The sequence below is a fragment of the Squalius cephalus genome, assembly GCF_949319135.1.
Source record: "Squalius cephalus genome assembly, chromosome: 12".
NCBI lineage: Eukaryota > Metazoa > Chordata > Actinopteri > Cypriniformes > Leuciscidae > Squalius > Squalius cephalus.
Genome location: NC_137133.1, coordinates 23,637,301 through 23,660,281, shown reverse-complemented (window position 1 = coordinate 23,660,281; position 22,981 = coordinate 23,637,301). Strand labels below are relative to the sequence as shown.

General features: G+C 43.6%; 1 protein-coding gene across 1 annotated transcript in view; it reads left to right on the top strand.

Moving 5' to 3' along the window:
* rev3l (REV3 like, DNA directed polymerase zeta catalytic subunit) overlaps positions 1-22,981 on the top strand; it is a 351,481-nt gene that overhangs the window by 144,623 nt on the left and 183,877 nt on the right. Inside the window, exons 5-6 of the mRNA XM_079887722.1 lie at positions 3,360-3,483; positions 3,560-3,654. Of these exons, the coding sequence (XP_079743848.1) occupies positions 3,360-3,483; positions 3,560-3,654 (219 nt within the window). The remainder of the gene's footprint in view (positions 1-3,359; positions 3,484-3,559; positions 3,655-22,981) is intronic.

Here is a 22,981-nt window from a genome sequence, read left to right as displayed (position 1 = left end):
TAACAAAACCCCTGGTCAGAGCTTGACTCCACCCACTGGCAATATTTGAAAATATTCAATTTTCAATTGAGGGGTAGAGATAGAGGGGACGAACCGAGGGCGGGGCTGAGCGGGGAGGCGTGCACCTGAGACCTGCTGTCAGACTCTAAATTGGAGAGTGACTCAAAGGGTTGCAAGACGACGTAAAGTACATGCATCTGATGAGTTTTATCGAGTTGATGTCAATAGCGCGCGCTCTCTGTAGGCATATTCATATTTTGCCGATATGTGAAAAAATCCAGCAAAATGCACCGGCGCGTTTGTCGACCCCAGGGGATTAACTTTAGCCTAACCATAAATTGTGATTAAAATATATATGATCACATCAAGACCACGCTGCGGTGGTGGAGTCCATGCAGGAGGAGTAGTGTTTGGCACTGTGTCGCTTTTCAGCACGAGCTGTGTGGAGAAGCCCATTTCCACCTCTATTGCGTTGGAGAAGCAATCCCGCGTAAAATGCAGGTTGCACACTTGAGCTCTAGGCGGGAACTCACGGTCTTCCAGGCCAAGTGCATGCAACCACTGGCGCCTAATTTCCAAGTCTGCTGGAAAGCTATGCAGTCCAGCAGTGCTGTTGCAACCAGCAACACTACACCTACGTACCCTCCTGACCACTGTACTAAATAAAGATAAATCTACGCTAGCTCGTACCAAGGGCGTGGTGAGCTGGAACCTGCTTATGTCATGTAGTACGGTTTACGTCAAGTAGTACCGCAAATATCCAATAGGAAAATTCAACTGCAGTAGCCACCGTTCAACCTGAAGAGGGCAGCACTCAGACGTTTTTACACCATATATTGTAGAATTAAAACACTTTATACTAGGGATGTCAATTTTAACAAATTCCCATGATCGATTGTCGTTTAATTGATTAATCGTTAGCCATAACACTGCATTATGAGTCTGCTGCAGTGGCATATGGCCAACAGCATAAAAGGGTGTGCAAATACTGCACAAAACGCTATGTTCCTCACCAAATGAATGAGAATGGTTTTTAATCTAAATAAAGGGCTAGTAGGATTGTAAAATGTTTCAATGTGATTGATCATTTAATTAAATTAATTATTTAATAATCAAATATAACGACTTATGAAAAGTGTAGTAATCTAAAGTGTAGAAAAGATTGTAATCTTACGCCTCATGCGTGCTTGGAATATGCGACTGTTGTGGACGTGCTCTTCCTGGAACAACACGCTGAAAATAGCAACTAAACCCAATGAATTCACAATGATTTAATAAAACAGTGTTCTCATGTTTTGTAATATGACAGTCCTAATCATAGTTATTATTAACCGTGCATTGCTGTTTGAGCTGCGCGCTGAATGAATACCGTTAAACTGGAGCACTTTGCTAGCGCGTTATTTAACTCAAAGAAACGCATCCTATATGAGATTATTCAGATATATACAAAATAAACATAATATTACAAATTATATCTGCACAAAATGAAGCAAATGCACAAGTGAACTTGAACTAAGTTCTAAGTTAAGTTGCCATTCAGAATGACTCATGTTGTGGACGCGCTATTTCTGGAGCAATGCGACTATGGCAACTAAACCCAAATAATTCACAAAATTTTATTACAATATTGTTCTCTTTATAATGTTATGTAATATGACAGTCGAATTGTCATTATTAGTCGTGCATTGCCGTTTGAGCTGCGCGCGCTGAAACTGAAGAGGATCACAGTAAGCTTTACTACATTAATTCTTAACCAAATGCATCCTATATGAGATAAATCAGATATAGATACGTTAGGCCTACACAAAATAAACACAACATTACAACTTACATTTGCACAAAGCAAAAGGCTGCGAATGCACAGGCAAACTTAGTCATGAGGAAGGTGTAAAAAGGTCCCAAACATAAGTCCGGCGTGCACGCTATACATGTTTTGCGGTTGAGCAGCACGTACGCGCATGAACCTGCTTAATCGATGATCGATAAATTTTATCGATTAAATGTATTATCGACAATTAATCGATCGTCGATTAATCGTTAACATCCCTACTTTATACCCAAATGTCAAAAAAGTTACTCGAATCAATGAACAGCAATAATAAAGCCCCATTCTTACAGATCATTAACTAAAAAAAGTTGGTTTAGGGTTTAGTTACCCTTTAACATGGGGGAGATACAGATTTGACACTCTTTTGCATCCAGCCTCAAGCGGCCAATTGATGAATTGCAGTTCCGATCTTATGTATGTGAACATTAGTTCGTTTGAATGATGCACTCACCTGTCGATCTATTGTCTTGTATAAGACAGGATGGGCAAGTGACAGATGCTTGGATTGTAATGCATAAGAGCATTACAATAATCTAGCTTTGATGTCATGAACGCATTAACTGTCTGCAGTTGTCATTGAAAGTCGTAATTTATATATGTATATATTTTTAGATGGAAGAATGCGGTTTTAAAGATGCTAGAAACGAGGCTTTCAAATTAAAGATTGGTATCAAAGAGCACACACAGTTTCCTAACTGACGATGAAGACTTGACAGAACTTCCATCAAATGTTAGACAGTATTCTAGGTTAGTACTATGTGCTGAGGTTTTTTTGTCAAATAATTAGAAACACTGTTTTTTCAGAATTAAGTAGCAGGAAATTACGAGTCCTCCAGTTTTTTTTTAATCAGCTATGCATTCCGTTAATTTTGTGAATTGGTAAGTTTCGTCGGGGCGCGAAGAAATATAGTACACTTAAATATATACTTTATCAGCTTATCATCAGCATAACAGTGAAAACTAATGGCATGATATCGTACCATTTTGAAATAAAATATATACCACTATTTTCCCTGTACTGGTCTACTGTGCAACCCTAGTGAGGGTTGGGGGAGGTGGATGTCTATTTTGCACTCTTGACAATTTAGTGTCACCTTTTTCATTTCTGTGCACGTTTTTTCTGCACAGTGGCTGATTTGTAGTTTTTATAACACCAAAAAATTCTCTGAGTTTTCGGATTTCCCATTCATTCCCTGTGTCGGTCATTTTTGACTGCGAAGGAGCCACGTGTTACTTTGTTTGTACATTCACATAGCTAAGTATCATCCCATTCTGACGAAGCAATTTTTTTTTTTTTTTAAAGCCCAGAGGTTTAAAAAGTGATGTACATGTCAAAATTAAGGAAATTAAACTTATTACAAAATAATACATGAGAAGAAAAGGAAATAAAACAACACAAATGTATGTTTTTTCTCTTGAGACTACACACACACACAGGGTGTTAACGAGAGTATAAAGACAGTTTCGAGTTTAACTCAATACATGTACTTTTTTTTACACTTTGCACCGCTATTACTACTTGTTTCTTTAGGAGAGCAGATGTTGAATATAGGGGGCAGCAGCAGCCCATGGAAGAATCCCTGTATGTCCATACTCAGTGACAGCGAGCTGAGGGATACAATGTGTACTCGCTGGGAGGAGGACAACATACCAAGGTGTGTTTGTGTTGTTGCTATATGTCAATACATACCAGCATTGTATGTAATTTTTACCTTTATTGCTGTTTTGCAGTTCTCTGGTTTTAGAGGAGGTGGAACGGATGAGTGTGTGCGAGCTGGAGGTCGATGCCGTGGCTGCTGATGTTCTCAACCGTTTAGAGATTGAGAGTAAGGATTGGTTGATTTTTTTTGTTTTTTTTTGTTTTTTGTGTGTGTGTGAGCATGAGCGAGTCCCTGCCTACACCGGGTAATAACATCTGTGGTTGCATACATCACTAATCAGAAATCGGTGTGGTTGTGCAAAAAAAAATTGTTGGCACACTTCCAGTTTTTTATTTCACTGAATATATTACTTTTTGAGCACAGACATTATGTAACAAAAATGTACTTTACATATGTTTGTGCCAAATAACTTGATTTAGATTAATTTTCTTTTTAACAGTCACACATTGCTGCAAGTTTAAAAACTATGCTTTGGTTGATTGACATGTAGTTTCTATTGTCTGGGACTTGTGACGATGGATAGCATTAAAGCCAAAAGTATACTTTGGTTTTTACATGTACGCTAGGGGTGCTACGATTCAAATTACTCACAAATCGGTTTGTATCATGGTTTTAGGGTCACTGTTTTAGTACAATTCGGTATGTGCTATGTTAAGGGGAAAAAAGGACTACTATAGAAAATGTACAACAAATAATCTAAATACAAGCAAAGATACAAATAAAATAAACAGTGTTTTTCAGGTAGGTCTAACATTAGTTTTCAGGTAGAGAAATTGTAAAATAACATTGCGTATTTGACTGCATAAATTGAAGATAATCCTCATTAAAGTTACTGAAGCTATTCAATCTAGAGCAGTGAGTGTTGTCCTTGTCTTTTGTTGTTTGATTAACATTAAAAACACAGACAGCAGGAATATTAGCCTGCTGTCAATTTAAGATATAAATCCAGTACACCCTGATACTGATACACGTCTCGACTGTTTCATTCACTTAAGATGTAACCAACTGTCTGCTAGGATACTCACCAAGACGGGCATGTTGACATAATTTATGTGTGAATTTGTCCGTTGAAGCACAAGACTTGAAAGCGGACTCCATATTTGCGCGCTGTCTGAGACACTGTTTTGAGTGCACACAATCTTCTCACAGAGTGTGAGTTCTCATTCGCTGCTTCTGTCTCTTAAATGTTTAAATTGACAAGACTTAAATGAGTTTTGTTTAAACAGATAGCAACGTGTGCTATTCAGGTCTCGCTTGCGCTATCAACACTCGGGTGATGACTGCTTAAATGACTGGTCATATTCAAGCATAGGGCACTTGCATTGAACAAAGTTTACTAAGAGTGACAGAGAATGTGTATCCATCGACAGAAACATGCATTATCAGAACTTTGTCTGTCTGTTAATTTTCAATAAACCATATTATAGAAGCGTCGTCAGATTTAAGAACCGCAGTGCAAGTGAGTGCCAATCCGTGGGTGGAGAATGGTATTTTTTTTACCGAGACCCATTACACCCCTAATGTACGCAAGGGTCTGTGTACAGTCCGCATGATGTAAACATCACACTGCATGAAAAGGGTCATATTTGGTAATATCTGGCCATGGTAAACTGCCGTGTAATTTTGGGTTTGCCGGATGTACACGGAAAATACCTGGGCCAATTTACACATTTTACACAATTTAGATTTCAAGAAATACCCAGATACTTGGCCTATATGGACATATACAGGAATCCATGGAATTCTATGGACATTCACAGCTGAAACACTGATGGCTGTCAGGTGTGAAGACCTTTCATATATTAATGACCTTGCAGTTAAAGGAATAATTCACTTAAAAATTTAAATTCTGTCATCATTTACTCGCCCTCGAGTTGTTTCAAACCTATATGAATTTCTTTCTTCTGCTGAACACAAGTATTTTCCTACAATGGAAGTCAGTGGGGTCCATCAACTGTTTGGTTTACAGACATTCTTAAAAATATCTTTCTTTGTGTTCAGCAGAAGAAAGAAATTTATACAGGTTTGAAACAACTTGAGGGTGAGTAAACAATGACAGAATTTTCATTTTTAAGTGAACTATTCCTTCAAGGTGCTTGCTGTGTTCTCAGATAGAGGGAGGGGAGTATAGCTAGCTTTATCATTTTTGAAAGAGCCATTAGAGAACATAGCTACGTATGATTTATAATTTAAAGGCATTCACTCTCCCCAGCTTCATTGTTCTTTCCATATTATTTCACAGAAATTAAGACCCGGTCCTTTACTGGTGTAGAGGGACAGTTGTGGTTTCTCTAGCAGTATTTCTACTAATATTGATTCATTCCCCCCAAAAAGTCAACATGTGTTATGACGCTTATCTTTTCCTGGGCAATAACAGTGGAACTGTTCAATAGCTATATTTAGGCAAAACTAGCAAAGAGCAGGGACGTGCACAGGAATTTTGAGGGGCAGTTGCTCTGACCTGAAAAAAGCCCCCCCCCCCCCCCCCCCCAAATAAATAAATAAATAAATAAATAACTCACGGGCTATATGAAGGACTGAGAATAACAGGGTCTTTATTAAAATATATATACACAAAGAAGTAAAACACTGAAATACAGCACTCAATCACCTTAACTACTACTAATAATAACACAGATTTTATCAATAATAATGCCACTGACGATTCTGATTATCGATCCGATTCTTTAACGATTCTTCTTGATGTGTGGAAAAATGTAGTCATATGCTTTTCAAAAAAAACAAGTGGTTTTATTTATTTTAAAGCTTAAGCTTGAGTAAGCAAACTGTACTTTTTATGTAATTTATGTAATAAATAGAACCTTATTGTAAAGTGTTACTGATTAGTTATACACCGATTCAGATGTCTCCTGAGTTCACTGTTGGAAAGATCAGTTGTTTTAACCATTCATTAAAATGAATCGGTTCAAAGGAGTCATTAGTTCGCGAATTGGACGTGTACGCGCGTTGTGTGATTATCCCAGCAGTTAGAACATGGACACATCCAAGATTTGTGTCAACACAGAAAACATTTCATCACTGGATAGTTTTTTTTCGTTTAATTAAAGTGTTGTTTTATGTCAGCTGAATGTCCGGAACGCTTTGCAGAGAAGATAAGGCAACTTATTTAGCACAATTCACACCCAGCCCAGCGGTAATTCAGGAAAAAAAATCTCTGAATGCTCCACATGAAACTTTTGGTCTTCCGACCTTTTACCACCGTATCGATTTACTTTGATTAATATGTGCGAGGGAGAGAGAGCAGGGGCCTGTTTCAGAAAGGAGGTTAAGTGAAAACTCTGAGTAGGTTAACCCTGAAATGAGGGAAACTCTGGGTTTTCTGTTTCAGAATGGGAGGTATGTTAAACCTGAGAAAGCAGAGTAAGTCAAGCCCGTTTCTGAAAGAGAGGTAACTTATACTCAGAGTCAGTTACCATGGTAACTTACTCTGTGAACCTAACCTGGTCGGGAGCAGGTTTTCTTCGGTAAACCCAGAGTTTCTATCGGTCTCCTCCCCTTTTTTAAAGAGGAAGTGGTGTTTAAACACCTCATTCATTCTTTCAGTACATTTTTATTAATCAAATTAATCTTTTATTAATAAATAAAATATTGCTATTTTTACTGCAGTTTTTTTCTATTTTTTTTTAATAAGATGAAGTCTATATATCTCCTTAACTGGCAACTGAAAATACAGTAGTAGATTAGAGTTACATAATGTAGTTCTAAACAAATTCTACAGAATTAAACTGTGGCATTTACTGGAAATCATTGAACTGTGTTAATCTGTGCACCAGAAGTTGATGGACCCTCCTCCTGCTGTTCTTCCACACTCTGGGGGCAGAGGGAGAGATACGAATACCTGTTTATACTTAGATTTAAACTTTGATTCTATAGGCTACTCCACATAAAAATGTGAAATAATCAGAATGTGTAGACTGTTTGATGTGTAGACACATAATATTAACATTACCTCTGTGGGCAGCAGAAACTCTTTATCCCCATCGTCCTGTGAAGATGAGCATTTGGTTGAGTACACTTTATAACACTATTTGTCATCATTTCTGGTGTATTGAGTGGCTACTTACAACTGCCTGGGGTTCTGTTGGGACAGGAGGCTCCAGAAGACAGATATTACCATCAGAATCTGTTGGGACCAACAAAAAACCCAACCCAAAGTAAAATAAATGGAAATATCAAAAATAGCCTATATAAAAAATAACATATGTAAACCTCTTACATTTTATGAGGCTCTTGGATCTTCGGGAGTGACCGGCTCTGAAGTCCCTCCAGAAATTCCCTCAGCCAAAAATGCTGCTGCACTGCTAGACACTGGATGCTTTAGTTATTTAATGTCAAATGTTTGTAAAGTCAGGCCTACACCCATGATATGCTCAAGCCTTACTTGATTGAATTATGTTTTTATATTTAATTTTCAGCTGCTGCTATGTTCTTTTAATACCTGCTGGATTGTCCCTACATGAAAATTAAAATTAGGTTGAATAACATACTGTTCTTCCAGTTTCACCTCTGATATTATAACAATTGGGTAAGTTACTTGTATTACTAACAACAAATGACATCTTCAACAGTGTAATTAGATTAATGTAATAATGACTATCTTTAGAAAGCAGAAATAAAAACTTTAGAAATAAAAACTATCTTTAGACTATCTTGGTCTACTTATTACTAAATCCCATATCAACCTCAACCACTTGAACAATACAAGGAAAGACAAGAAACTGCACTTTTAATGCTTTCAAATAAACAATATACAATTGCATGAATTATTCTTGAATTGACCAAAGTGTGTAGAGGGAGAAGGTTACATTAAAAATACTGTATACCTTTTAAAAATGTATGTTAAATATACAGAATTGTTCTAGTCTAATGCAATTACATCAGATTTTACTTTAAATTACAGAAGAATTAAGAGTAATCCCTTTAATTAAATTACAGCATTAATGTTCTAATACTGTAAAATTACAGTAATAGTGTTCGTACTGGTGAGAAATATGAAGACCTCTTTTTGTCTGGCGCTGTTGCCATGGTGACTCATAATTTCTGCGCTCCATTGATAATGGCTTTTTATAGTTGTGGTGCACGCGCTTAACTCTGAGTAGGTCAACTCAGAGTTGATTGAACTAACTAATTTCAGCTGATCTGTAACCGAAAACGTACTCGGTTACTAATGTAACCTCGGTTCTCTCTAGAAGAGGGAACGAGTATTGCGTAAGGTTAGCTTACGCATCGGGAAAGTCTTCTTTCTTCGAGATCTGAAGCCAAAAAATTATCCTTAATTTTGTATACATTGTCAACGCAGTGCAGCAGCCGACAGACCTAGGCAGGCTGTATAAGCGTGCTCATTGGCTGCTCGGCGGCAACTGCTTAAGCCTATCGGTGAGCGCTCTGAACGCGGCAACCAATGAGGGCGCTTTGCGCCCTCCGCACCCTTCTAACCGTCAGAATGGGTGTGGCCAGCGTGTATATATTCAGCACTCATAGGCTAAAATTCTGGTTTTCGCAGTCTGAAGCGCAAAAGCTCGTGGCGCGACACGGCAGGTTACGCAATACTCGTTCCCTCTTCTAGAGAGAACCGAGGTTACATTAGTAACCGAGTACGTTCTCTTACGAGAGGTCTCTCGTATTGCGTAAGGTTAGCTTACGCATCGGGAACCCTTTGTCAACGCCGTGTGCGCCGAGCATCCAGCCCATGAATCCCAGGGAAACCGGGGAAAACACTCTGCTGGGAAATGTGGCCGGTCGGAGAGACGGGCCAGCGCAGTACAGGCACTTCATGCAGCATATGAAATAGAGCGGCGCGGCCGGTCTATAAACATATAACAGTACAAACAGTAGGGCCGGCAGAGCGAGCCCATACAGTACATAAGCACTCATAAGGGTAGGAGAAAAACGACATAGTCGGTCTCACATGAAGGGAAAAATTCCCGCGCGACAGAGAATAATACGGGCGGCCAGCAGCGCGGGCCAGCACCGACAACAGCGCGTAACGGGAAATAGGAAACAGAGCGGATCAGCCGGTCTGAGTCAAACACTTCACCCTGAGTATAGTACCAGAATAGCGCCAGCATATGAACGTAGTCTGCACACGAGAAATGGGCAGAGCATACATGTCACTTATGCTGACAGTATTTTTGCCTGTAGGGCAGGAACTTCCAGGTTATAAAACCTCACGAATGTTGATGGGGAGGGCCCAGCCCGCCGCCATACAAATACCGTGATTAGAAATTCCGCTGGACCAGGCCCACGATGAGGCCATGCCTCTAGTGGAGTGGGCTCTGATGCCCAGAGGGCACTGCAGGTGTCTGGAGGCATAAGCTGCTGCTATCGCGTCCACTATCCACCTGGACAAGCTCTGTTTCGAGGCGGCAAGACCCTTGGTGCGTCCGCCGAAGGAAACAAAGAGCTGCTCTGAACGCCTGAAAGCGGCGGAGTGCGTGATGTAAACTCTCAGCGCCCGGACAGGGCATAGGAGATTATCACTGTCCCCACTGTCGGATGCTGGCAGAGCCGAGAGGGACATAACTTGTGCCCTAAACGGGGTTCCAATCGCTTTGGGGATGTAACCGTGTCTCGGTCTGAGAATGACTTTCGAGTCATTCGGCCCGAACTCAAGACATGCAGGGCTAACAGATAGCGCGTGCAAATCACCCACTCGTTTGACTGAAGACAGAGCTATCAGAAAAACGGTTTTAAGCGACAGATACTTTAGATCCGCGGATTCAAGCGGTTCAAAGGGAAAAGCCTCTAGGGCCGCTAGGACCAAGGACAGATCCCACGAGGGAACCGAGGGGGGCCGCGGGGGATTCATCCGTCTTGCTCCTCTGAGGAAGCGGATAATGAGCTCATTCCTTCCCATTGCCCGGCCGCGCGTCGTCTCAGCGAACGCTGCAATAGCGGCCACATATACTTTGAGCGTGGCAGGGGATCTGCCCTTTTCCAACAGCTCTTGTAAGAAGGAGAGCACCCGCGGGACCCCGCATGCGCGCGGATCCAAGTTTTTAGTAGCGCACCATTTAGAAAACACCGACCATTTAGACGCGTAGAGCCGTCTCGTGGAGGGGGCTCTCGACTGTGTGATCGTGTTCACGACCCCTTCTGACAGGTCAACGGGTATCCGTTGATCACCCATGCATGCAGCGACCAGCGCTCTGGATGGGGATGCCAGATCGATCCACCGGCTTGGGAGAGGAGATCCTTTCTCACCGGGATCGGCCATGGGGGTGAGTGCGACAGCCTCACTAGCTCTGGGTACCAAGTTTGGTTTTCCCATCGCGGGGATATAAGCAGCACTGAGTGGTGCGTTTCTCTGATCCTCGAAATGACCTGTGGCAACAGGGAGATCGGAGGAAAAGCATACAGCGGGAGGCTGGGCCATGTCTGGGACAGCGCGTCCTCGCTCTTCGAATAAAACTTCGGGCATTGAGCATTGTCTTTCGACGCAAAGAGGTCGATTTCCGCTCTGCCGAATAGGCGCCAGAGAAACTGGACTGTCTGGGGGTGCAGAGACCATTCTCCCGGGGGAATGTTGTCCCTGGACAGTCTGTCTGGACCGACATTCAGGTGGCCCGGCACGTGCGCGGCTCTCAGCGAGCGCAGCGAGCGGTAAGCCCACACGAGAAGGCGTTCTGTCAGCCTGCACAGATTCCTGGATCTGACACCGCCCTGTCGGTTCACATAGGATACCACGGACGTGTTGTCCGAGCGGACTAGCACATGGTGATCCCGTATGAATGGGAGGAAGCGCCTGAGCGCGTTCTCGACCGCTATCATCTCCAAACAGTTTATGTGGAGGCATTTTTCCCGGTCTGACCACAGGCCAAAAGCCGGTTTGCCCTCGAACAGAGCGCCCCAGCCTGAGGTGGAAGCGTCCGTCGAGATAACTTTGCGGTGTGAGATAGCTCCCATTGTCACTCCCCGCTGGTACCAGTCGGCCGCTAACCAGGGCTTCAGAGCTGAAACGCAGCTCTGAGTCACTCTGATGCGGATACCGCCGGAAGCCCATGCTCTGTGAGGCACTCGGGCATTCAGCCAGCGTTGTAGCGGGCGCATTCGTAAAAGACCCAGCCGAAGCACTGCTGCGGCTGAGGCCATAAAACATTTCAGAGGTTACTAGGTTGTGAGAGGTACGGTGCTGCCCGGCCGGAGGGACGCGGCCAGGCGTCGAATGCAGCGCGCGCGCTGTGTCGACAGGCGGGCCGTGTACTGATATACCTGACCGTCGAAGGCGAATCTCAAGAATGGCCGACGGGGTATGGGCCGACGGGGTGACGGGGTATTATCAGGATCTGAAAAGCACGCGTCTTTTAGATCGAGAGATATAAACCAGTCCCTCGGGCGAATTTGCGCGAGAATTTGTCTGGTTGTGAGCATTTTGAACGGTCTTCTCATAAGAGCCTTGTTCAAACGTCTCAGGTCCAAAATTGGTCTGAGAGCTCCGTCCTTCTTGGGAACGAGGAAATAACGGCTGTAAAAGCCCGACTCGCTCATGGAAGGGGAAACCGGTTCTATAGCCCTTTTGCACAGAAGTGTAGCTATTTCTGCTCGAAGTAGATGTGCTACTTCCCCATTCACTCTGGTCTCGATACGCGCTTGAAAGCGCGGAGGGGGGCGAGCGAACTGCAGAGTATAGCCCTGTTTTACTGTGCTTAGCACCCGTTCTGATGCGCCTGGAATAGTTTCCCACGCTTTTGCGTGTGCAGCCAGGGGCAGAATGGCCTCCGGGCTCCGATCGCCGCGCATCGCGGGCTCGAGAGCTCGAAACGGAGGGGCGGGCGCGGCGCGCGCGCTCTTGGTGCTTAGATACGGCGGATCGCATGCAGCGATAGCTGGCCGTTTTACACACAGTGTCCCGGTGGCTTTAGACGGGGAACATAAAGTGTGAGGCGCGACGCGCGATGGCGGCGTCGGGGGCGAAAATGTTCGTTAGTATGTGTGAGCGCTCGAGGGCGGGCACAGGACATACATTCAGGGGCGGGCGTGGCGCGCGCGCTCTTGGTGGTTAGATACGGCGGATCGCACGTAGCGATAGCTGGCCGTTTTACACACAGTGTCCCGGTGGCTTTGGACGGGGAACATATAGTGTGAGGCGCGACGCGCGATATCGGCGTCGGGGAGAAAATGTAGTTAGTATGTGTGAGCGCTCGAGGGCGGGCACAGGACTTACATTTAAAACATGACCGGTCGTGCGAGGCCGTGTGACAGAGCGGGCAGTGAGTAGGTGTGGGCACGGAGAAGTGGACACGTGACCTACTTTTAACACTAAAGCGGCTTTTGCCTGCTTCATGAGAGTGGGCTCTGTGAGAGACACGGGATGTATAGTGCTTGTGTACAGGGGTGAGCACAGAACGTGGGCACATTCACTGTACTAGAAACACATACGGCGTCAGCCGTGCAACCAGACATATGCTCTTTTGAAATTTTTCTGGGTTGCCGTGAGAACGGCGGATGCGCGCAGGCGAGCGGGTAGATACCGGCTCGTTGACTGCGGGGTAAACAGCTGCAGTAGCCGTGGCAACGGGGACTGACAGAGCGTTAAGCTTCGACGGTGGTCCAGCCGCAGGGCTGCGGGATTTAACCGTCTTTTCTTCTCTCGTGTTTAGACGCTCAAAAATACTCGAGCACCCTGAGAAGGTGTGGTGCGAGAGGCGGGTTCGCTTTCTGTAAGTAAGAAAGACTGGCCGCGAGCTCGGAGAAGCAAGCAGCATAAATTTTTAACTTCCCCGAGAGCTGGGATCGAACGCGGATCTCTCGCATGAAAGCGTATGATTCTGCCACTGAGCCACAGGGGAAATTACATAAGCTTTCAGTTAGCGCGAGCATATAAAAAGCGACCTCATGTGTCGCGTCGGCGTTTGTTTGCAGGCGTGCGTGTGTTTAAAACAGGCTCGTTTACTGCAATAGTAATATTTCCAGTCGCCTGAACTTAAGAGGGGACTGAGAAATGTGTGAGGATTGGCGGTTGTCCAGCCGTAGCGAGACTAACACACTCTCTTCTCTTTTCGCCGGCGAGTGAGGCGCGCACGCTGAACGCTGCTCGTGACCGTCCGCTTTGTCATCCCTTGAACGGCGCAATCTGCGCGGCCCAACGAGGGAGAGAGCGGGCTTGTTTTCTGTATGTAAGAAAAACTGGCCGCGAGCTCGGAGAAGCGAACAGCATAAACTTTATCTGCCGCGAGAGCAGGGACCGAACCCGGGTCTCTAGCTTGACAGTCTAGGATTCCGCCACTGAGCCACAGGGGAGAATACATTAGTACTCGGTTAGCGTCATCATGTCTTGTGACGGCGTTTGCTTGCAGGCGAGCGTGTATTTATAACAGGCTCGTATACTGCAATAGTAACAATTCCAGTCGCCTGAACTTAAGAGGGGACTGAGAAATGTGTGAGAAATGGAGGTTATAGTCCAGGCCACGGCGGGACGAAAACACTCTGTTCCCCTTTCACCGGTGAGTGACGCGCGAGGACGGAGTAGCTTTCTTGTAACGTAAAGAGAGCTCCAAGACCGTCCGCTCCTGCCATCCCTTGTGAGCGGCGCAGTTTGCGTGGCTCGAACAGAGGGAGAGGAAACTCGCTCCGAGACCGTCCGCTCCTGCCATCCCTCGTGAGCGGCTCAGTTTGCGCGGCTCGAAGAGAGGGAGAGGAAACTCGCTCCGAGACCGTCCACTTCTGCCATCCCTTGTGAGCGGCGTAGTTGCACGGCTCGAACAGAGGGAGAGTACGGGTATCTATCACATTCGCCTCATCTCCTGACGCGGCGGCGGCGCGGGCAGAGCCGGCGGTTGAGCGGCCGGAAGGGAGAGGGCGAGAGAGAGCTCGAGGGAGAGGTTCCGGCGAGCTCCTCAGTCACAACAGTCTCCGGTGGTCGCTGCGAGCGGCGCTTCTTATTGCGCGGCCCGGCAGAGACAGGCGGAGCGACAGCTTGGTCGAAAGCTTCAAGTCGAGCCCGCAGGGTCGACATTGAAAGCTCTTCGCACTCGGAGAGTGCGGTGGCGGCGTGCCCGCGGCCCAGGCAGAGAGCGCAGAGAGGTGGCGGTCACCGTTGCTGAGCGGGGCGCGGCACGAGCCGCAAAAACGAGGCGTTTTTACAAAAACGCCTCGTGCTCTTTTAGAGTACACACAGAAACAGTAATAATGTAAAGGATATGTCGCCGGATAGCGTAGCAGGCACGGATGGCTGAAGGCGGCGAAGACGGCCGGCTTCCTCAGGCGCTGTCCTAAGCTTGCTGGTCGCTGGTTTCAACGGCGGCGGCTCTCAAGATCCAGCGATGCGAAGAGCGTCGCTGAAGACAAGAAAATCAGAATTTTAGCCTATGAGCGCTGAATATATACACGCTGGCCACACCCATTCTGACGGTTAGAAGGGTGCGGAGGGCGCGAAGCGCCCTCATTGGTTGCCGCGTTCAGAGCGCTCACCGATAGGCTTAAGCAGTTGCCGCCGAGCAGCCAATGAGCACGCTTATACAGCCTGCCTAGGTCTGTCGGCTGCTGCACTGCGTTGACAATGTATACAAAATTAAGGATAATTTTTTGGCTTCAGATCTCGAAGAAAGAAGACTTTCCCGATGCGTAAGCTAACCTTACGCAATACGAGAGACCTCTCGTAAGAGAACTCAAAGTTTCCCATCTCAGGGTAAGTCAACTCAAGAGTTCAAGTTTTAACTCAGAGTTGGTTGAACCTCCTTTCTGAAACAGGCCCCGGGTCTCTCTCTCTGCTCGTTCTTTCAGTTAAACATGCGCCCTGTCACAAGCGCAGCAGTTCATCTACATTACTCACCGATCAAATAAGACTTTGGCGGGACAAAAATTCACTTTGGCGGGCGCTAAAACAAGTTCAATGCAGGAAAATTCATGCGTGAATTTAACTGAGTAGTACATGACCATGCACTCGCACAAATGCGACCACATAAAATTTTAACTCGCACATTCTCAAAAAAATGGTCGCAGTCTGGAACCCTGATGATGATCGTTCGTTTGTTATACATCACAAACTCACCTTTTCCGACAACGTTGAGTCGTCTCACCCGACAACCGCGACAATCTCCTTCTAGGGCCGCTCATGCAGGCTCAGCTCAGGTGTCAGTCGCGTGCAGCGCTGCAGCCACGTAAACAGAGTTTGCCCTTCCCCTACTGACTTTCACTTTCGGTGCCCGAATGGAATTGAATGAGGCTTTGCGATTTTTTTATTTTTTTTTTTATCTAGGCCTACGTGAAATTCTGCATCCATTGTACTTTTTAGGGCCCGAGCACCGATGGTGTGAGGACCCTCTTGGAATTGCTCTGTTTATTATTAGGGCCCAAGCCCTGAAAGGGCGAAGGCCCTATTGTTTTCGGTAGGATTATTGTTTATTAGGGCCCAAGCCCTGAAAGGGCGCAGAGCCCTATTGTTTTCGTTAGGATTATTATTAGGGCCCAAGCCCTGAAAGGGCGAAGGCCCTATTGTTTCCGGTAGGATTATTTATTAGGGCCCAAGCCCTGAAAGGGCGAAGGCCCTATTGTTTTCGGTAGGATTATTAGGGCCCAAGCCCTGAAAGGTTTTTTTGGATATGTCAGACTCTGAGTTTTTAGCTACTCCTCCTAAGTGGTTTATTTTATTCACACCAAACTTTTTCAACATGATAAAAATACATTAAAGATATATATATCCAATTTCAGAATTGGACGGGGCAAAATGGCTCGATAGCGCCACCTATAAAAGGGCGAACTTCGGTAGGATTATTATTATTATTATTATTAGGGCCCAAGCCCTGAAAGGGCGAAGGCCCTATTGTTTTCGGTAGGATTATTTATTATTATTAGGGCCCAAGCCCTGAAAGGGCGAAGGCCCTATTGTTTTCGGTAGGATTATTAGGGCCCAAGCCCTGAAAGGGCGAAGGCCCTATTGTTTTCGGTAGGATTATTAGGGCCCAAGCCCTGAAAGGGCGAAGGCCCTATTGTTTTCGGTAGGATTATTGTTTATTATTATTATTAGGGCCCAAGCCCTGAAAGGGCGAAGGCCCTATTGTTTTCGGTAGGATTATTATTATTATTATTATTATTATTATTATTATTATTTTGTCAACCTTTCGGGCACTTTTGGGGCCCTTACCATGCTCGAAAACTCTTGAAACTTTGCACACAGGTCAGAACCCGCGGCCATCAGGGCCGGGCTGAGGCTGGTACCCGGGCGTGGCAGGGGGGCTCGACAGCGCCCCCTGGAACGGGATCCGAACACGTGTCCATAAATCAAACATGCTTGCATGTAATAATATGAAACTCGGTACACATATAGATCTCATCGGGCCGAACAACTTTCGTGCTCTAAGTTTTACGCCAGCCCAACAGGAAGTCGGCTATTTAGGGTTGTTTGGAAACGCATGCTGTGGAATTTAATGTACTCCTCCTAGAGAATTCATCCAATCTCCTCCAAACTCGGTCAGCATGAAGTCAAGACATTGAGGATGCTAAATTGCGGACGGATTTTTGATATCTCGAACGGTTTGGCCATGGCGAGGAAACGAATTTATGGCGAAAAAATGAAACAGGAAGTGTGTTATAACTTCTGCATACATTAACTGATCTTGATGAAACTTCAGCAGTGTGTTCGTTGTAAGAGGCCGATCGCACAGATGTGACTATTGTGAGTCAAGGTTATAGCGCCACCAACAGGCAGCAGGAAGTACATCACTATTAAAATGCTTTGAAATCACTGTCTTATTTTTACCAGATTTGCTTCAAACTTTATGTGTACAATGTAGACACACGGCAGATGTAAACCTGTGAAAGGATTATTGATATCTTAGATACTGTTGCCGTGGCAACGCATCAAACTTTAATATTCTTTTTTTATGCTTTTGAGACTCTTAACATACTTGAAATTGCATGAAACTCGACAGACACATCACATTTATTAGCCCGTAGACATGTGCAAAGTTTCAGAAACGGGCGTGGTGAGGGGCTCAGTAGCGCCACCTTTAGTCATAAGTGGGGGGGTTAGTTTTATCAACAGCAACAAAACTTGGTATGTGTATTGTTCTCATCAAGACGGACAACTTTCTAATTTACATGATCTATCTCCGACCAACAGGAAGAGAGATATTTTGGTTTGAATGTGGATTTTCTGAAGAATTTTCTCTCCCTCTCTCTGTGTCTCTGTGTGTGTGAGGGGAGGGGGGATTTGACTATTGCTTTTATATTGTTAATCAAGGTTTCAGGGGCTTTTGGGGTCCTTAACATGCTCAAAAACTCTTGAAACTTTGCACACAAGTCAGAACCCCCTGCCATCAGGGACGGGCTGAAGCTGGTACCCGGGCGTGGCAGGGGGGCTCAACAGCGCCCCCTTGAAAGGGGTCCCAAAACTTGGTCCATAGATCAAACACGCTTGCATGAATTAATATGAAACTCGGTACACATATAGATCTCATCGGGCCGAACAACTTTCCCCCCGTCAAGTTTTACGCCAGCCCAACAGGAAGTCGGCTATTATGGGTTGTTTGGAAAACGCTTGCTGTGGAATGCGAAGTACTCCTCCTAGAGAATTCATCCAATCCCCACCAAACTCGGTGTGCATGAAGTCAAGACATTGAGGATTCTAAATTGCGGACAGATTTTTGATATCTCGAACGGTTTGGCCGTGGCGAGGAAACGAAATTATGGCGAGAAAAGAGAAACACGAAGTGGTATAACTTCTGCATACATTAACTGATCTTCATGAAACTTCACCAGTGTGTTCGTGGTAAGAGGCCGATCAGATGGATGTAACTATTGTGAGCCAAAGTTATAGCGCCACCAACTGGCAGCAGGAAGTGTGTCACTTTCAACATGCTTTTGACAAAAGTGGGGGGGTTAGTTTTACCAACAGTTCCAAAAATCAGTATATATAGGTCTCATCGAGTCAGACAACTTTCTAATTTACAGTTATTAGCTCAGAGCAAAAGGAAGTCAGATATTTTGGTTTGAATGTGGATTTTTTGGATATTTCAGACTCTGAGTTTTTAGCTACTCTTCCTAACTGGTTTATTTTATTCACACCAAACTTTTTCAAAATGATGAAAATACATTAAAGATGCTAAATTGTGAACGAATATTAAACATCTCAAACGGTTTTGCTATAGTGAGGGACTTAAGTAATGTACAAAAAGGAAACTAAAAGCCTCATCTTCTAAAAATTTAATTAAAAAACATTTATTTCTATATAAAAGTATACAAATATCACAACTAAACCAATTTTATTCTTTTTTTTTTTTCAATTTAATAATTATTTATGTTTAAAAATAGTAATTGTACTATTTAGTCCCATAAAAGTCAAGTCATACATAGGGCTATACTGTCCTCTTGTGTTCAAAATCAGGTAGGCCTATTGTATCTACATAAAAATATACTAGGTTTGTGACGGTGAGAATATTTTACCACTGGTTAATCTATGTGTGACACCGCTGGGGGCTTTTGAATCGCCAACTTAAAAATGAAAGTAAAATATGCTCGTCCGCACTGACACTGATAGTGGTTGAGCGAGCTTTTCAAATGAATTCCTATGGAAGTAGGAATTAACTGAAAAACGTTCACTCTGTTCTGCTCGTTCCTCGCCGTGGATGCGCACCGTTATGAATGCCCGTGCAGCCATGAGCATTTTAGTTTAATTTTAAAATGAGCGCCTTTCGGGGGGTGGATTGCTTGAAATTATTTTACAAAAGCACAATGTTGTGTTTTATTGCGACTGTACACAAATATAAGTTAACACTTTGCAGTTTGAATGTCGTCCTGTATAATGACGGAGTATATTTTTATGTGTCCACTGTTCAATCGCGCCCACGCCACACACACACACACACACACACACACACACACACACACACGGTTTACTATCTTTGTGGGGACTCTCCATAGACTTAATGGTTTTATACTGTACAAACTGTATATTCTATCTCCTCACACTAACCCTACCCCTAAACCTACCTATCCCAGAAAACTTTCTGCATTTTTACATTTCCAAAAAAACTCATTCTGTATGATTTATAAGCTTGTTTACCCATGGGGACCTCTATTTAGGTCCCCACTGTGACATGAGTCCCTATGAGTCTGTGTGCATTCAGGTTGAAGTCCCCACCGGGATAGAAAAACATGAACACACATATACACACACACACACACACACACACACACACACACACACACACACACACACACACACACACACACACACACACAAACACACATTCCAGCATTGCAATCTTGACATCGCAGCCTGTTCATTATAGCCTTGATAAAATATAATAATAAAATATTTAACATAACATATATAAATTACACTGCTCTAAATAGTCAGTAGAACAATTCGTTCATTCACAGTAAGCACCGCACCACTGTGATGTTTCAAGCACATTTTTGCGCGTGTGAAGAGGATGATTTTTTCCGTCGATATTGGAACACGAGTGAAGAACAAAGCCTACAATAAAGAATAGTTTAGCATCCAAATACATCGCAAATGCTGAAACATTTTGATTCTAATGAGAGGGTTACGTGAGCCAAACAGTGCTTACTTTCGTTTTTATTTTTACATTAAATTTAAAAGATTTGTTGTGGAATATTTTGAGTGTATCATAAAATCAGAATAAGGTAATAAGGTTTCTGTCTTATATATATATATATATATATATATATATATATATATATATATATATAAATATAGCTGCGAGCAGAGATGAAGGGCCAAAGCCGGCGGCACCGCCACCCCGGTGCCTTTAGGTAACTAAAGGCAACAGGGTTGCGGTGCCACCGGCTTGGGCCCGTAATCGCTGCTCGCAGCTATATTTAGGGCCCAAGCCCTGAAAGGGCGAAGGCCCTATTGTTTTCGGTAGGATTATTGTTTATTATTATTATTATTATTATTTTTTTCTACTTCTCGGGCACTTTTGGGGCCCTTAACATGCTCAAAAACTCTTGAAATTTTGCACACACGTCAGAACCTGCGGCCATCAGGGCCGGACTGAAGCTGGTACCCGGGCGTGGCACGGGGGCTCGACAGCGCCCCCTGGAATTATGTCGGAAAAATTGGTCCATAAATCAAACACGCTTGCATGTAATAATATGAAACTCAGTACACATATAGATCTCATCGGGCCGAACAACTTTCGTGCTCTAAGTTTTACACCAGCCCAACAGGAAGTCGGTTATTATACGTTGTTTGGAAAATGCATACAATGGAATGTGAAATACTCCTCCTAGGGAATTCATCCGATCGCCACCAAACTAGGTGTGAATGAAGTCAAGACATTGAGGATGCTAAATTGCGAACGGATTTTTGATATCTCGAACGGTTTGGCCGTGGCGAGGAAACGAATTTATGGCGAATAATGGGACACAGGAAGTGTGTTATAACTTCTGCATACATTAACTGATCTTGATGAAACTTCAGCAGTGTGTTCGTTGTAAGAGGCCGAACACAAGGATGTGACTATTGTGAGTCAAAGTTATAGCGCCACCAACTGGCAGCAGGAAGTGTGTCACTTTCAAAATGCTTTGAAATCACTCTCTTATTTTTACCCGATTTGCTTCAAACTTTATGTGTATAATGTAGACACACGGCAGATAAAGACCTGTGAAAGGATTATTGATATCTTAGATACTGTTGCCATGGCAACGCATCAAACTTTATTATTCTTTTTTGATGCTTTTGAGACTCTTAACATACTTGAAATTGCATGAAACTCAACAGACACATCACACTTATTAGCCAGTAGACATGTGCAAAGTTTCAAAAACGGGCGTGGTGGAATGGCTCAGTAGCGCCACCTTTAGTCAAAAATGGGGCCTTAGTTTTTCCTAGAATCACAAAAATCGGTATGTATATTGTTCTCATCGAGCCGGACAACTTTCTAATTTACACTTAATAGCTCAAAGCAACAGAAAGTCAGATATTTTGGTTTGAATGTGATTTTTTGGAGAATTTTCTCTCTCTCTCTCTGTCTCTGAGTGTGTGAGGGGTGGGGGTGATTTGTCAGTTGAGTGAGATTTACTTTTTCATTTGTTTTTCAAGGTTTCTGGGGCTTTTGGGTCCCTAAACGTGCTCGAAAACTCTTGAAACTTTGCACACAGGTCAGAACCCGCGGCCATCAGGGCGGGGCTGAATCTGGTAGCCGGGCGTGGCAGGGGGGCTCGACAGCGCCCCCTTGAACGGGGTTCTAAAACTTGGTCCATATATCAAACAAACTTGCATGAATTAATTTGAAACTCGGTACACATATAGATCTCATCGGGCCGAACAACTTTCGTGCTCTAAGTTTTACGCCAGCCCAACAGGAAGTCGGCTATTATGGGTTGTTTGGAAACGCTTGCTGTGGAATTTAATGTACTCCTCCTAGGAAATACATCGATTCGCCTCCAAACTCGGTCAGCGTGAAGTCAAGGCATTGAGGATGCTAAATTGCGGACGGATCTTTGATATCTTGAACGGTTTGGCCGTGGCGAGGAAATGAATTTATGGCGAGAAAAGAGAGACACGAAGTGTTTTAACTTCTGCATACATTAACTGATCTTGATGAAACTTCAGCAGTGTGTTTGTGATAAGAGGCCGATCAGATGGATGTAACTATTGTGAGTCAAAGTTATAGCGCCACCAACTGGCAGCAGGAAGTGTGTCACTTTCAACATGCTTTTGACAAAAGTGGGGGGGTTAGTTTTAACTACAGTAAAGAAAAAATAGTTTGTATATTGTTCTCATCAAGCTGGACAACTTTCTAATTTACATTCAATAGCTCTGGCCATCAGGAAGTCAGATATTTTGGTCTGAATGTGATTTTTTTTTGCTAAATCAGCCTCTGAATTTTTAGCCACTCCTCTTAAACTATTTATTTTATTCGTACCAAACTTTTTCAACATGATGAAACTACATTAAATATGCTAAATTGTGAATGGATAATAAATATCTTAAACGGTTTTGCTATGGCGAGGGATTAAATAATGTCCAAAAAGGAAACACTAAAAATCTTCTAAAAATGTAATTATATACCATTTATTTCTATATAAAAGAATACAAATATCACAACTAAACCCATTTTATTCTGTTTTTGCAATTCAAGAAGAATGAAAAAGTTAAAACAGGCTATTTAGTGCTATTTGGTTCAACAAAAAAGCAAACATATAGGGCTATACTGCCCTCTTGTGTCCAAAAGGACATCAAAATAGTATATAAAACTTTTAACCAGGTAGGCCAATATTGTATTTAAATATACATTTATTAGGTATGTGTCTGAGGATATTTTCCCACCGGTTAATCGACGTGTGACACGAGTGGGTGCTTTTAAATCGCTAATATAATAGTGAAAGAAAAATAATGATAATGTTGCACACACAAATCACACACATGTGGGAAAGAATAAACAACACTAAACCGCCATTAGGTGTCGCCAGGCATCCATCTTAATAAGCGAGTCATTGATTCATTCGTTCAAACGATTCGTTCGAATGAGTCGATCATGATTAAGACAGATGTTTATGGATT